The 16621-nt window shown below is 29.0% G+C and overlaps 1 protein-coding gene across 1 annotated transcript; it reads left to right on the forward strand.

The window, feature by feature from the left end:
- The first annotated feature begins 6828 nt into the window (after positions 1–6828).
- On the forward strand, positions 6829–13998 carry LOC119688009 (malate dehydrogenase, cytoplasmic). The gene is made up of 2 exons (XM_038102612.1): positions 6829–6986; positions 12594–13998. Exon 2 carries the CDS (start codon positions 12594–12596, stop codon positions 13590–13592), a length of 999 nt encoding a protein of 332 aa, XP_037958540.1. The 5' UTR covers positions 6829–6986; the 3' UTR covers positions 13593–13998.
- Positions 13999–16621: the final 2623 nt, after the last annotated feature.

Below are 16621 nucleotides of genomic sequence, written 5' to 3' on the forward strand. Positions count from 1 at the left end.
TACTGCGAAAAGTTCGACTTTTTGGGATGTTTCTCAAAGCACATATATGTTCTATTATTTAATGTGGCTTATTTTGCGCATGGAAAAGATTTATGGTCTCATTAATTTTTTACTTAAATGTATGTACGCTTTATTTTATAGTATATGTGACGGTATTATTTTAAAGATTGAAAATATCAAATATATGTATCAAAATTTTAATATAGATTTGTTTTGTATAGCGCTGAACACCTACATATAAGCTTTTTGTGATAGTATTTATGAATAAGTTTCCCCACATTGGTATATATATAGCAAAATATTAAATTTTACCATCAAACCAATATTAGATAGATCATTTCAAGATTGATAGCGGACACTCTTATAGTGAATTAGTACTAAATAACAAGTACAACCATCCTGGTGTTATCTATAAAGAATAGAGACTTATTTTCCATACCATCCGCGCTACCACTAAAGTTTTAATTAAGCATCTAAAATTTGACAGAGAAATATATGTAGAAAAATTTATATTTTCCTAAAATAAAGTTTTCATTAATTATCTTTTACGTCAACTAGTTACCTATTCAGAAATGAAAACCTTAATGCTAAGAACAGGAAAGTGATATATAACCAAATAATTCGTCCGTCACTTCTATATGGTTGTGTAGCGTTTAGCAAAGCTTCAAACACTACTATTCACCAGCTAGAAATTGCACAAAGCCAGGCTCTGAGAAGACTTTTCAAAGTTCCATGGTACATTAGGACGAATGACATCCTCAGGGAATAATTTTTAATGTGTGAATTTTAATTGTTTTAATTTTTTATTTTTATTTGTTAATTCAATTTTATGTACTAATGACTATTGTGGAACAAAAAAATTACTGCATTTTATAAAAAATAAGCACTGATGAAGTTCTTAAATAAAGAACGAAATATTTGCCAACATTTTTAAATAAATGCGTTTAATTGTTCGGGTCTGTAAGCTGATAAGAATCTAAATACAAACCTATCAGAAAATACATAAAGGATATAACCCTGAAATTAGTTGCGAAATCTGACAGACTTACTAACACCGCGTTATCAAATCTCAGAATGGTTACAGGCTCCTCGGGGAAGTATGCAGATATGAGGTCAATTATTGCTTAGTCTGATGAAGTGATAAACAATAATCCAGTCAAGGCGTAAAGAGGGGTTTCGAAGAAACCTCGCAGTTAATAGAGAGTAAAAGTGCTCAGGTGCACTGACTCAACTAGCCTCTACATAATAAATACAACTAGTTAGCTATTAATTATTGGTAGTTACTGATAATTATTCAATTCATATTTTTTAATTCAAAACGAGCCACAAAATTGCACAGACGATTCAATGCTATATGAACACATAGGTATACGTTAGAAGTAATTAAAGAAAAGTAGTTGAGCTACTTAAAAGCACTTTTTTATATATAGAGAATATATTTTCTTTTTTTGTTTAAATAATGTATTTGTTTTGGAGTTTGTTTAATAAAAAAAAAACTATATTGTTTTCGATAAAATTTTTTTTTTTTCATATAATTAATCAAGAAAAAAATTTGTGGGTTCTGCACTTTTTTCACAGACGATAAAGAATTGCTTGTTGAATGTATGAACATTTACATTTAAAACAAAATATAACATATATATATGTATAAAATATATATAATAAAATATTTATATTTGATTTAAAAAGTAAGCAGTTTTAGCAAATTTTAGGAAAGCAAATTTTGCACATTAATTAATGAAAACTTTCATAAATGGTCTTAACTTATATGTCTTTAAAGAGTGTGCAAACGAAGAATCGTTATTCTTAACGTATTGATTACCTTCTATTATATCATCGTTAAAAAATGTTCAGCACTCTCAATTTCCTCTTTGAAACCCTAGAAATCAAGTCATACATTATAGTGCATTTATATCTGAGATTAAAATATTATGAACCTTGAGCAGGCCACTTATTATCTATTCTACACACATCGCAAATTTTACACAACAATATGTGATCAACAATATCCACGTTACCTTTAGTCAATTAGTAGAATAATACAGTTTCTATATTATGAAATGTTTGCTTGAAAAAATTCCGGTATACAATTTAACAACTCTGCAGAAATCCTGCTTAAACTATCTAAAAGTGGTGTTATGCATCTCACACAGCTCTTCAATTCTATAGCGAGAATTGTGTACAGCTTGGTAAACTTCTAGAAACAATAATGTCATATTAATAAGGCCCTTACTAGTTGCAAACAAACTAATTAAATTTTACTCTACCCCTTCTCATGTGATAAATCATTTGATATTTCTTTTGGCAAAAAAGATGTTATAGAGATCAATAAAGCCCTAACCAATTGCAAATAAAGTATTTGAATGTGACTCCACTTTTTACCTAGTAAATCACTAGAAGAAACGATGCCATATAAATTAATAAGACGCTTAGCAGTTGTAAACAAAGTATTAGAGCCATCTTCCCTTCTTAACCTAGTGAACAACCCTAAGAAACAATATTATTTAGATCAATAAGACCTTTAGACATCTATTACAGATGTCAATAAGACATCTATTATCTAAAATTTATTATTGTTTTGTAGTTATAGTAAACGTACGCAGTAAGTTATCTAGGTTCCTTAAGACAGCACTCTTTGATTAATACATTGTGACCGAAAAGTTTCCTTTGCGTTTTAAATAAAACGCAAAATTCTTAATCTTCATCAATATTTATTTTATCTCCTTCAAAATATGCTCCATTAGAAGCGATACACAAATGCCAACGTTTCTTCCAATCATCAAAACATTTTTTTATAGGCGCTTTCCGGTATGGCTTTGAGTTCCCTCTGCGAATTCTGTTTTACGTCTTCTATGGATTCAAAACGCGTTCCTCTGAGTGGTAATTTGAGGTTGGGAAACAGGAAAAAGTCACACGGTGCAAGATCAGGTGAATACGGTGGCTGTTCGATGGTATTTATTGAATGTTTGGCCTTAAAATCGTTGATAATGTTGAACAAATTGAGGTGAATCGGAACAAGCCGGGCGTTGACACGTCGCATACACAAATTGTCCACCAAAATCAAACGAGCCATCTCACGACCGATGCCTAGCTCTCGTGCTATCTCTCTAACACTCACATGAGGATTTTTGAACACGATTTCCTTTGCCTTTTCAATGTTTTCGTCGGTGGTAGAGGTCGAAGGTCGTCCAGAACGCGGCATGTCTTCGACGGTCGTACGACAGTCCTGAAAGGCTTTGTACCACTCATAAACTTGAGTTTTCGATAAAACTGATTCCCCATAAGCCTTTTGTAGCATTCGCAACGATTCTGCACACGAAATTTCGTTCGAAAAACAAAATTTGATGCAAACTCTTTGTTCAATATTTTTTTCCATTGTTTTTTTCGCAACGCACTACTGAGGTGAACTGGTTTCAACAGCTGCCGTAAACGAACTGTCTGACAGATCGCGCTCATTTTTGGCATAGTAATTAAGGACAGTGCTGCCAAACTACATAAACTTAAAATATCGAAAAATATACAGCGCGCGAATTTTAAATGAGAATTTCCGAAAACTTTTCGGTCACAATGTATTATGTAGAATTTTAACAACTGATTCGGACATTTCCACATCTATAGTAACATTCACAGATTAAACGAACATCATGTCTACACATTCCACCCAGCATTAGCGCTCACCCAACTACAAATCCTTAACACAAACCCATCGAAGTCCGCTCAGTTAACACTGTTCGTAGAGACTTAAATAACAAACAATCTTCTCAAGAATTCAGTACAAAATATCTCCGATATAACCAAGACAAACATTTAATTCCGCAGGATATTTTTAGAAGTTGACTCTTAAATTAAAATATAACTATTGGTTGCTTGATCCCTACTCGCAACTGTCACTACAAAACAAAGCTTTAAATTATAAACTAAAAAAACTAATACGAGCGTACGATGTTTAACTATGAAGACCAGTGTCATTATAATTCTACAACTCCAATCAAAAGTGCTAGATACCTACATATATAATAACAAAAGCATTAATGTAGATCACGACGATATAACGATAATCACATAACAATTATAATAGAAAAAAATTAATGAAATAGACATTGATGAAATAGTTACTTATAAAATAGATAAATAAATATAATGTGCGGCATGTATTGTAATATTCTATTTCACAAATTATATAATATATTTTTAATTTCAATAAAAATTCTTATTAATTCCAATTATTTTTTCTGCTGTTTTCAAATTTCTACTATAATTCTCATTTTATTTATTCTGCAGTTTCTATATAATTTTTTTGTTGCTGGACATAGGTAAGTTTTTTTAATGTAAACGATTCTTTAGGTATGTTTTACTGGAACCCACGTACACGACTCGATCCGTAAAATAAGTTTTATATTTGAGTCAAAATATTATAGTCCACATACTTATATATCATTGATGGTTTATTGCTGTAGTAGAATTTTTGTATGTTTTTTATATATATATATATATATATAAAATAATTCAGTTTCCGCTACACAATAAAGAAAATAATTTTGTATGATAGATAATGATTAAAAATTGATGATAAAAATAAATAAATTATATAAATAGATAAATGGTTTTATTTTATTATATACTTTATAACGTTTTAGGAAAATTCTTTTTGCTATTAACATTTTTTTTTTTTTTGGAATGCAAAGATTTGACTGTCTATTAATAAAAGTCTACAATATTCTAATTAATAAATTTATTTCGTCATATTAATTGTTTGAAGGCAATATAATCGTGAGTTTAGGATTCAGTATAACATCTTAATATTTCTAATATATATTTGCTAAAACTTTAATAAATTTAAATTTTTATGTTCTGAACAAAAATTTTCTTATGAATAGTAAAACTTTTAAATTTAAGATTTTAATATCTATCAAGTGAATTCTTAGACTGACCATATAACTGTTTCAGATATTGGTAATTATCCATCATCAGTGATTTTTGGAAATCCGTTTGGACTGTAAGTATCAAGAAATGATCCCATTAAAATAACACTTGTGATAAATTTTGCTGAATACGAGTATTTCTATACTCAAAAAATTGATATTATTCCTCTTTTCTTTATTCGAAATAGACTTATATGACAGTTTCATATTTTAATGATATTTTTAAAACATAAAATAAAATATTTTTCATATTTTAAAAACAATTGAAAAAATAATTAAAAAATTTTAACATATATTAAGAATATTTACATACATTAAAAAAATTTTTAATCATTTATATAGTCATCAACGCTCTCATCTGGAATACAAAGTAACTTAAGTAGTCCGTAACGGACTAGTTTCTAACAATTATTCTGTCTATCTATGTATTAGTTGGAAATAAATCTTCTTTTTTGACAAAAAGGTCTAAAGATAACAATTATTTAATACTAATATATATATATAGACTAATCGCACACATAGAATATATATAAGTTTTTTATATGATCAGCGCTCTCATGTTGAATCCGTAATGGTCTAGTTTCAAACAAGTGCTCTAATCTATGTGCTAGTATGAAATAATTGTTAAATGTAATAGAAATATTTTAGTTCGAAGTATTTGATTTTTTAGGAACATTGAGAAAATGCAACTCTTTTAAATGATCACCACCGCAATGACCAACCAATCATCTCAAATACATTAAGTAGTCAGTAACGGACTCATTTCAAAAAATTATTCAATGTATGTGTTAGTATGAAATAAGTGTTAAAAACAAAAAACAAAAAAAAATTATTTCATACTATAACAAAGGTAGAATAATTGAATTGAAGAAGTGCAATCTTTTATATGATTAGCCACATTCTCATCTCGAATACATAAAATTACTAAAATTACTGTACTCGAATACAGTAGTCCTTAGCGGATCAGTTTTAAGCTAATATTCTATCTTTTCACTAACGAAATAATTCTTGTTTTTCGACAATAAGCCCACAAATAGAATAATTAATTGTATACGTTGAAGAAATGTAATTAACTCTTTTATATGATTAGCAACAGTCTCATATCGCATACAATATAATTGAATTAGTCCGTAGCAGACTATTCTCAAACAAAATTTTTTGGAGAATTATTTTGGACAATTTTCCTAATAAATATTTGTGTGTAAAAATTATTATTTTAATTGTAATTAAATTATTTCATCTAAAACTATGTTCAGAGGGCTAAATTTTCTTGATTTTGTAAAAATGAAATTAAGTTAATTTCGAAAGTGTTAATACTGTACCAAATTAAGGAAATCATATGTTTTTTGTTTACAAATCGAATGTTAAAAATGACATGCTCTAAACACTATTTGTATCTGGAAAATTTTGAAAATTGTTTATTATAACTATAAAGGATGGCATCTAGTAGTTTTATTAGCTTTAGTGAATTTCAGGTATGTGAATTATTATTTTTCACTCTTTTTCAAATTAATAACGGTTATAGTTTTTTTTCTATATTAAAATTTAAACATTTGCACTACTTTCAAAATAATTTCGTTATCTTAACTTTATCTTTTGCTAAAAATGTATTTTACGCATAGTTGCATTTGAAATGTCCCTTAATTTCAACCTTTGTTTCAACGAAATTAAGGGCATTTTCCTCAATTTCGTTCTAACCTCAAAACTGAATTTTGTATGGAAAAAAACAACTTAATTTCGCTGAAACGAAGATGAAAACGAGATTTTTGTGAAATTAAGGTGTGTCTAAACATAGTAAAAAATTTGTTTATAAAATCTTTCAAAATTCTTTATTGGCATTGCTTTTCATAAAATATGTGAAATATTTTATGATTTTGCACAGCTGGCAGTGCTGTCATATTTTCGACCCAATAAATACACCATCTCCCGTGGATTTCTCGTGTGTTCATTATTGTCGTGGATACAGATTTTGCTCCATTCCGGTTTTGATTCCAAAGTTTGCGTGTTTATTTGTTTTTTTTTTATTTTTGAATTTAATAAAATAAATCAGATTCAACAAAAGTGGTAAGACATAAAAATAAGTTAAGAAAACCTATTTCCAGTGCATACGAAAAGATTCCAGTTGAACGTTTTTGTTAAGTGTTTGAAGGGGGGTAAAGGGCATATATTTTAAACTTTTGATTTCATATTTATATAATATTTTTGTCTTCTGGAAAAATAACTTTCATTTGACCTTTCAAGATATTCAAAATATTCTTCGACAATAAGAAAAGTCAACAAGTAAATTTATAAATGCTAATGCTTAATAAATAAATCAAATATTATATTTAATTTTGTTTTATTAGATGCGCAAAACACTTTTTATTTGAAGTGTACGTTTAAAATTAAAACTATTTTAATATCGAACGGAGCATCATCATAAACGTCATAACGTCAACCGGGCGGTCGCATATTTAATTTGCGTCGATTTAAAATTAGTGCCTTCATGCCTTCATATTGCAGTCAACAGCCCACAAACTTGTTTGACGCATTTTTTTGCTCCCATGCAAGTGCATTAAACCAATTTAAATCTGAATAATTGCAGTCAGTCAAGTCAGTTTGTCAAGAGCAATTTTTTCTGCCTTTATGACGCGCATGTACATTAGTTACAAGTTTATATGCGTTTAGGTTTATATTTGTGCATATGTGCATATAAATGTATAAATATAATACTGACAAATTCTAAAAATGCACTTTCACTTACGTGGGAAGCCCTTGTCAAGAATTATATCCTTGTATGTCTTGTCCTTTTGTCATGAGATACTCAGAAAGTGTCGCACTTTGCATCTTATTGTAAAGACAAGATAATTGCTATTTTACAAAAAACATGATAGAAGAAAGTTGTATATTTCAAGTTTTTTCTTTTGCTATCACATCAAAGTCACAAGTCCAAGGTCTTATCGGCTACGCTCATAAAATGGGATTTAATTCGAAAGTTTTCTATGCTTATCGGAGATAAGCAACGTGCCGGTATCAATGCGACCAAATTATATATAATTTGTTAATTACAATGAAATATGTAAATAAAGATTTTGGGATTTAAATTCCGAATTTGACGAATTCGGAATTTTACACGCATTGATTTATATAAACAGAAAGTATATACGCGCTTATCTTACTCTTCTTATTGACCCTGCTTAAGTTTATTTAGTTTAATTTTTTTATATGGATTTACATACATATATGGTATATAAAAATTATATATATGTTTCTGTTCAAAGTCTTATATCCGGAAGTGTTTCTTTAGTCAATCATAACGAAACAATCACATTTTTTATATGCATTTTCAAAATTTCAAAATTGGGATACGGAGTGTCAACACAGTTCACCCGAAAATAGCTCCAGGCAATAAACGCTCAATATCTCAAAAAATGATTGATCCAACCATGAGTTATACATTATGCATTACACATCCTTTAAATTACAGAATAATATGCTTTGTTGCTTAAATGGAGTCATTTATTTTGGTAAATTGTTTAAAAAATAGAACTACAGTCAAACTTCCATAACTCGAACTTCTAGGACTCGAACTAAAAAGAGTGCAACAGGATTTTAGAGAGCAAATTACATACAATTTTGCATCCATAACACGAATTTCACTATAACTCAAACAAAAATTTTGTTTCGTGCCGATAGGAATATGGGAAAGTTCATTCTATAAGTCGAATTTTTGTTTTAAGTATGAATACATTTTGCTGTTAGGTGAAGTCCCTTTTTCCAAACCACATGTTTAATTTTTTCTTTCTTATGTTGCTTCTTTGTGCAAATGCCAGTCGCTGGCAGCGCTATTTAAAGTAAATAAAATAACTTCCAATGTTACTCTAACGATTGTATTGAGCGTGACAATGAAATTTGTAAATCAAGCTTTCCTACAGATGACGATATTATTAAGCACTATAGCTCTAGATTACTGGACACAATTCTAAGTTCAACGAAAAGTGATGATGGTTCGGTGGATGTAATTGTTCATCAGCCTTCCAAGAATGAAGTAGAAGATTCATTTAATATTCTGAATTTATATTTGCAAACGAATGATACTACAATTGATGATCACTATAAGAATATGAATAAAGTGGAATCTCATTTTACCGAATATAAGAAAAAAAATTAAAGTCACAAACCTTAATTTCTGAATATTTTACCTGACTATAACTTCTGTTCTTTATTCGATTGCAAATAAATAAATATCTTGTAATTCAAGTTTCTTTCGAAAATAAAAAAATTCTCTAACTCGAAGTCTCCGTAAGTCGAACCTTTTCTTTGTAAAATGGTACTTCGAGTTATGGAAGTTTGACTATATAGTCAAAAGTCGAAATGTTAAGAGGTAATATATAATACATTAGAAGCTCGCAAATTAGATCCACTTGGTTTTTCGGGTAGTTCGAATTTGCGAAAAGTTTTAATTTCTGAACTATTTCTATAAAAAATGATCAAAAAACTAACCTTCTACATAAAAACTTTATTTTATAGTTGAAATCAATATTATTGTATAAAATATTAAGTTGTTTCTTTGTTTTTTAGGTTTAGTTAAATTTTTTACAATGTTTTTGTTACGGAGAGTTATAAGATTGGTCATATGATTTGTAGGAAACGATTCATTCTTTTTACACCAATTTATTAAGATATTGACGCTTTCAATCGCTTCAGAATGAGACACATTGGATGTGAAATTGGTAACGTCATCTTCAATGTTATTTGAAGTATCATTATCGGTATTGAAGTCATATTCAGATTCGTTTTAAACATATATTAGAACCAAAAGTATTAGAACCAAAAGTAATTTTACGGCTTTTGGTGCATACAATGTACTGAATTTTTTTGGTTCTGATTTCTGGACAATTCGAATTTATGAAACTTCTAAATAGATTTAGAAATTTTAGTGATTTAAGATTTGTAGTTGTAAAAATTTTTTTAACAAACCTTACTTATCTGTGTCTATTTTTTTGTTAGTTTTTTCTTTATAAATATCATATTTTCTTCTGTACATTTCTATCTAAAATGCATCTTAAGGTATCTACATTTTTTTTTGTTTTTATTTTATTTGTTAAAGAATCTCCCTTTACTCCCTTTGAGCATTGTAGATAATTATTTTTATATGAATAGAAAATATGTTCCAAAAAATTTGGACATTGAAGAAAATTTCTTTTTTAGGAGTAGCAATATTGTTGCAGAATATTTGAACATTAAAAAATTTTATTTTATATAAATAAAAAGAGAGTTCCAAAAAAATTTGGACATTGTAGAAAAATTTTTTTACACAGAGATTTATATCAATTTTTCGTGCGAAATGAATGTTATACATATAATGCTTTAGTTCCAAAAAACAAAAACAATTGTGGGGCGGTGTGAAGTTTAATCAGAAATAACATGTCACATATACAGCACCCTGTTTACCATATTTCTATAAATACCCAAATATTTAATCAAGAACTATTACGACTTCTAGCAATATACACAAACTTATATTTTTATTTTATTTATTGTTTGTATATTTTATACACATTATAACGACAATGTGTTTTACATATTAGATAAAAACTAAAGCATATATTTTCAGATTTACATTAAAAAAAAATTAGATAGAGACTAAGGGTTCATCTTTAGCTTTAACTGAAATACAGAATGTTAAAAATAACTGCACGAATAAGACCTTCAGTCATGTGAACGTGATTATCTTAAAATAGTTATATTGCTTAAGTCTAACTTACGTCTATTTATAGTTTATTTAGCACATATACTTTTGATATATGAATAAATTTGAATTTGGAAATAATTTTTAAAATAAATTATAAAGTTGCCGTTTATTTCTTAATTATTGCACTTGACAGTGAATATGTGTATATGTCCAAACCTGTTACATACATTATTGGAAATATACATTATTCTTAAAATATTACTTTAAAGTTAATGCAGTCATATATTTTCCTCTAAATATCTTTACAGATTAAATATTTATATTCGAAATATTCATAATAAAAAGGAAGATTAAACGTAAATCTAGTACTATGTGTCTTTTCTAATTATCTTTACAGATCAAATAAATATAAATCTTTATATATAAACATTATATATAATATATATTATTAAATTTATTTTTAACGTCCGTTTAGAAGAAATAATCTAAGTTAGTAATATAAACTATTGTTTTCAATAGAGAGATATTTTGAAGTGAGAAAGGTAGTAGTAATTTACAACAATAAAACACCATACAGCTGTTTTGAATATTGTCAAATACCCATTATCAGTGGTTTGGGTACTATTTTTAATATTTAATTTAATTTATATTTGCCCAGCCAAATTACTTTTATATACCCATACATTTTATTTATTGTCTTTTCATCAAATTAACATTTTTCGGATCAATTTGATTTTTAAAGGTTTATTTAAATGTCTTACTTTTAGGAATAATATTTGTATAAAATATTGGATCAAAACCCACTCAAAGCACAATATTATATTACTTCAACTTCTAGTTAATATGTCGGGCTTTATTAGCATTGTGCCGTTAGTTGACACTGTTGTTATTGGTGCCTTCTTATCATATAAGTTCCAGATAAGATTTCCAGATTTTTTTTACTTAGTCACCTAGTAGCTTTAATGTCCATCATATCATGTTCAATATGTAACCATATTTTTTGTATTTATATTTGTCGAAACTTTCATTAAAGATGAGACTATCTATTATTCACATACGACAAATATGTTTTGTTTATCGTCTGTATCGCCAAATATGTAATTACCGATCTTATACTTTGTCCATTTCTTGCAAATATTTCCAGGTGTTAAAAACACCTGAGTAAGGTATCTATTTACTTTACCACTTTTTAAACATAAACGCTTATCCAAACATGCTGTTGTACCCCGCTCAGATGACAAAGCAACTATAATGGTATTCACAGTTCCACAAAGTTCAACTAGCTCAACTTCTGTGACCGCTTTAATATTGTTATATATACATTTACGTGTAAATTAAATTCATTATGATATGACCACATTCATATGGATGAAATCATTAAATGTGGTTGCTATTTGCGTCAGACATTCGTGCAACTTTAATTTACTTTTTGACTTTCTTTAAAGTCTAAATAAAGTTAGCAGATATTTTCAGCCAATATTATTTTCTTCTTCTCACTTCTCATATCAATCGGGATTTTCTTTGTGAGAAGACTAATCGAGACACTCTTTGTGGTAAATCAGTTTGGATCACTGATGCTCTGAACACGGTGCGATTTATGGACGTAGTTTAGAAAACTAATATTTTTTTTAGTCTATGGAAATAGATTTATGGTAAATTTGTTATTGTAGCCTGCAAAGAACTGCTTGTGTTGATTCTTTTGGGCGTGCTAAATGGCACTCGATGAGTAGCTCCTGACCATAGACCCATCCATTATTGAGTGGGTCTATGGCCAGCAATAGAAATATTGTTGTCTATTTTCCAACAATAGAAATATTGTTGTCTATTTGCCAACAATAGAAATATTCTTTTTTTTTAAATGCGTTATCTTCTTGCCATTAATAGTAGACTTTTCTGATTGTTGCATTAGTTTTATTATATTTAGCTCATATTAATTAAATATTTTTTTAGAAAATTTTATTTTAACTCCTTGTATTTTTTTTTTTTTGTATATTCAGATGGAGCCAATTCATGTTGTTGTTACTGGCGCTGCTGGTCAGATTGCCTATTCATTACTGTATATGATTGCACGTGGAGAGGTTTTTGGAAAGGATCAACCATTAGTTTTGCATTTGTTGGATATCCCACCAATGATGGGCGTACTGGAAGGTGTTGTTATGGAGCTCGCTGACTGCGCTTTACCTTTATTGAACAAAGTTATTGCAACTGCTGATCCCGAAGTAGCATTCAAAAATGTTTCCGCTGCTTTCTTAGTTGGTGCAATGCCACGTAAAGAGGGTATGGAACGTAAAGACTTACTTTCTGCAAATGTGAAAATATTTAAAGCACAAGGTCAAGCTTTGGACAAATTTGCCCTTAAGGACGTAAAAGTTTTAGTTGTTGGAAATCCAGCTAATACTAATGCTTTGGTATGTTCACACTATGCGCCATCAATTCCACGCGAAAACTTCACTGCTATGACACGCTTGGATCAAAATCGTGCCACTGCTCAATTAGCGCATAAATTGGATGTTTCAATTGGTGATGTCTCTAATGTTATCATCTGGGGCAATCATTCTTCAACCCAATTCCCAGATCCAAATCATGCAGTCGTAAATATTGACAACAAATCAAAGAAACTATCTGAAATATTGTCCGATGATTCTTATTTAAAATCGATATTTGTTGAAACTGTTCAAAAGCGTGGCGCAGCGGTTATTTCCGCTCGTAAGATGTCATCTGCTATGTCTGCCGCTAAGGCAGCTTGTGATCACATGCACGATTGGTGGCATGGTACAGCAAACGGTCGTTTCGTTTCAATGGGTGTGATTTCTGACGGTAGCTATGGTGCTCCAAAGGACGTTGTATTTTCCTTCCCAGTGGAAATTGTTGGAAAGCAGTGGAAAATAGTACAGAATTTAGCAATTAACGATTTTACAAAGAGCAAATTAGAAGCAACTGGTAACGAATTGCTTGAGGAAAAAACTGAAGCAATGGCTGTGTGCGATGCAGATTGACTAGCCGGCGGAGGGGACTCAAAATTGTAAACGGTTCTTAGTGAGCTTATTAGTTCGACAATTCTGTTTAATGCACAACAATTTTAGAGGTAGTTAACACATACTAGTGCAACCAAAAAAATATTGACATCAATATCCTATTTTGAAATCTTGTTTGTTGTTTATTTTCTTTTTTTCTCAAAAATTAAAGAAGAAAAATGATATATTAAACTTAGATTAAAATTATTTACGATATTAATAATCAGATTATTGAATCAACATCAACGAAATTAAATTTCAACTTTGTTGTTTGTTATTAAGTTAAATTTATAAATTTAATAAAATGTTCAACCCTGACTCATAATGTAGAGAAATTGTAATTATATAATATTATAATTATTTGAAAAACCCAAATAAATGTTTTTAGAAAAGTATAATTTGTTCTTTAACATTTAAATTGCTTATAAACCGAAGGTTGTTGAAATAAAATGACAAAACTCAATACTCGTTGTATCAAAATAAAGTACTAAGAGCTAAAGCTCCTTGGTACATTAGAAGCGCTAATATACACCGCAAAGAAGAAATAGAGACGATCTCCAAATGTTGTTGTTGTTGTGACCCGTTGGGATCTGCTGGTAAAATCGCTTTCGGATGGTAAACAGCACTTCGCCGTCGTAATTAACGAGTCGCTCCGAGACATTGAACTGGACATTCTAGTAGACTATCTACCTTCAATAATGAATAATATTTAAAAAAATATAAAAGACTGATGGAAATTTTTTAAACATAACGAGACATTTATTTTTTTGTTTTGGTTCTATAAACTAACACTATGACTTTTACTTAGCTGCATGCGTAAACCAAGTGATAAGATATGAACTCTATATTATTGTTATTAAATCTGGAAAATAAGTACCTATAAGAATGATACACAAAATGCCCTCGCTAGTTAGCAAGGGGTAAAGAAGAGAAGAATGAGAATGATTGAATTTAGCCTGGGTCCAATCTAATTGCCGTTCACCAGCCGCAACAGCAGCAGGGAAAGAATAATCCCTATAAGGGAGTTTGCTTTGTAATTAACATAAAACAATTTAGTAGAGCAGTTAATATGCAGTGTAAAATTTTTAGCTTATGATTTATTGAATGATAGGGGATGATGTTGAAGAGCTGTTATTGTTAGTTATGTTTCATATGATATATACTTTAGTGTGATAATTGGTTGCTTATTGGGTAAGGAGGTAAAGAACAGATACAGATTGGGTAAAGAACAGATACCACCTTGATATTTCATTTACAGATAATATTCTAGTATTTTTCTCTCTTACCACAATTCTGGTTTTGCCACTGAATTGGATGAGAGATTGTATATATAAATTTTAATTATTTGTAATTAATTTATAGTAAAACGAATTCTGTTTATGGCTATTAAAGACATTTAATTAAAAATTAGTAAAAATGTATGTATTCTAGTTTCTTATTATATGTTTAATTTTTTAAATTAATTTTTGTATATTCTAATTTTTTTCCATATTTATTTATTGAATATTGAATTTCTATGTAATTTTTATCACATTAAAAATTTGATTTTTTCGCATTACTAATTTAATAATATTAAAATATAAATTAAAAATTTTAACTCAAGTGAAGACCATCCATCATAAAGATATCAAATATTTTCACTTTAGCCAGACTTTAACCTGAAAGCAGCACATGTATTTGCTCTGGATATGAAGTTTTATCAAGTATCTTTCCTTAGAAATGATCGAAATATGAAGGTTTTTAGTGCGCTTCAAAAATTTATCATAGAAGTTTGTTGGGTAGTCTTTGAAGTCTATTAAAGTGTACTATGCAAGCCATGAGCTATAATTTTATAGATCCATGGCTCCATATAGATATTCATTGATCCGAAATACTTGAATGACTACAATATAATTTTATTGCCACAGCTAAGTTATGCTTAAAAAGCCAATAAAAACTTCAGCTTTACTTTAGCTACTTATTGGAAATATGTTTTATTTACAACTATCTTCCTTTAAAATAAATCCCCAAGTACTTACGTCTTTGGATTGCAAAATTACCATGATATTTACTTTAACTAGAGTCCAAGTTTTTTTTGAAGAGAGAATCTTATGTGAGGGCTTATCCTTTTATAGACTTTTATCAAATAGCATTTTAGAAGCATTAATACAATACTAGAAATAATGTTGTTGTATTAGACTAGACAGGTGATCTAGTCATTTAGCCGAGTAGCTTCGTAAAGTAAACGTAGCCGTAGTGATATTTACAGTAATTTAATTATTAATTAAAATAATTAATTAATTATTTTTATATTAATTATTGAATATTATTAAAAATGAAATATATAAAGTAAGTAATCCTCAAGTTCGGTTTCCATATTCTAGGAGTCATAGGCAAAAAATTTTAAATGGATTGGTTAATTTTAATATATACCATATATCATGCTGACTCCGGTTATTTACTTCTTCTCCAAAGAAAATACAGCTTATCCTGTTACCGTTAACGAATCTCGATGTTTGAATTGCATGCAAAGCTTCACATGTGACTGAATTCGTTTTATTATGCCCTCATATAGTTCCACTCAATATTCGTAATAGCCAAAATATTTACCTGAATATTCGTAATAGATTTATAGCATCTGGTCTATAGTGGCCATATTTTTATAGCATTCTAAATACGTTCTTGGATAAGCCGGTCTTAGAAATTACTGATATCTGTAAATTTTTAGTATTTTAACTACGATGGTATTTAAAGGTGTCTGCCCAATCAGTTTCCTTATTGACTCGTGATGCCGTAATATAAATTCAAGGAATATTAAACATGTTTATTGTATAAAGATGTAATATGAGTATTAGATGGCGAAGCATTTGTTTAACAATCCTGATATAATCCAGTATCTTTTTGTGAGTCTGTTAAATACGTTTTTATAATTTATATCAAACTTTTTCCAATTTTATAGAATACATTTGAGGCATACACCGGAAGCTTGGAATCGCCTAGTCATATTTTGGAACAATTGTAACAAGACAAAC

This window comes from Teleopsis dalmanni, chromosome X (genome assembly GCF_002237135.1).
Source record: "Teleopsis dalmanni isolate 2A chromosome X, ASM223713v2, whole genome shotgun sequence".
NCBI classification, from domain to species: domain Eukaryota; kingdom Metazoa; phylum Arthropoda; class Insecta; order Diptera; family Diopsidae; genus Teleopsis; species Teleopsis dalmanni.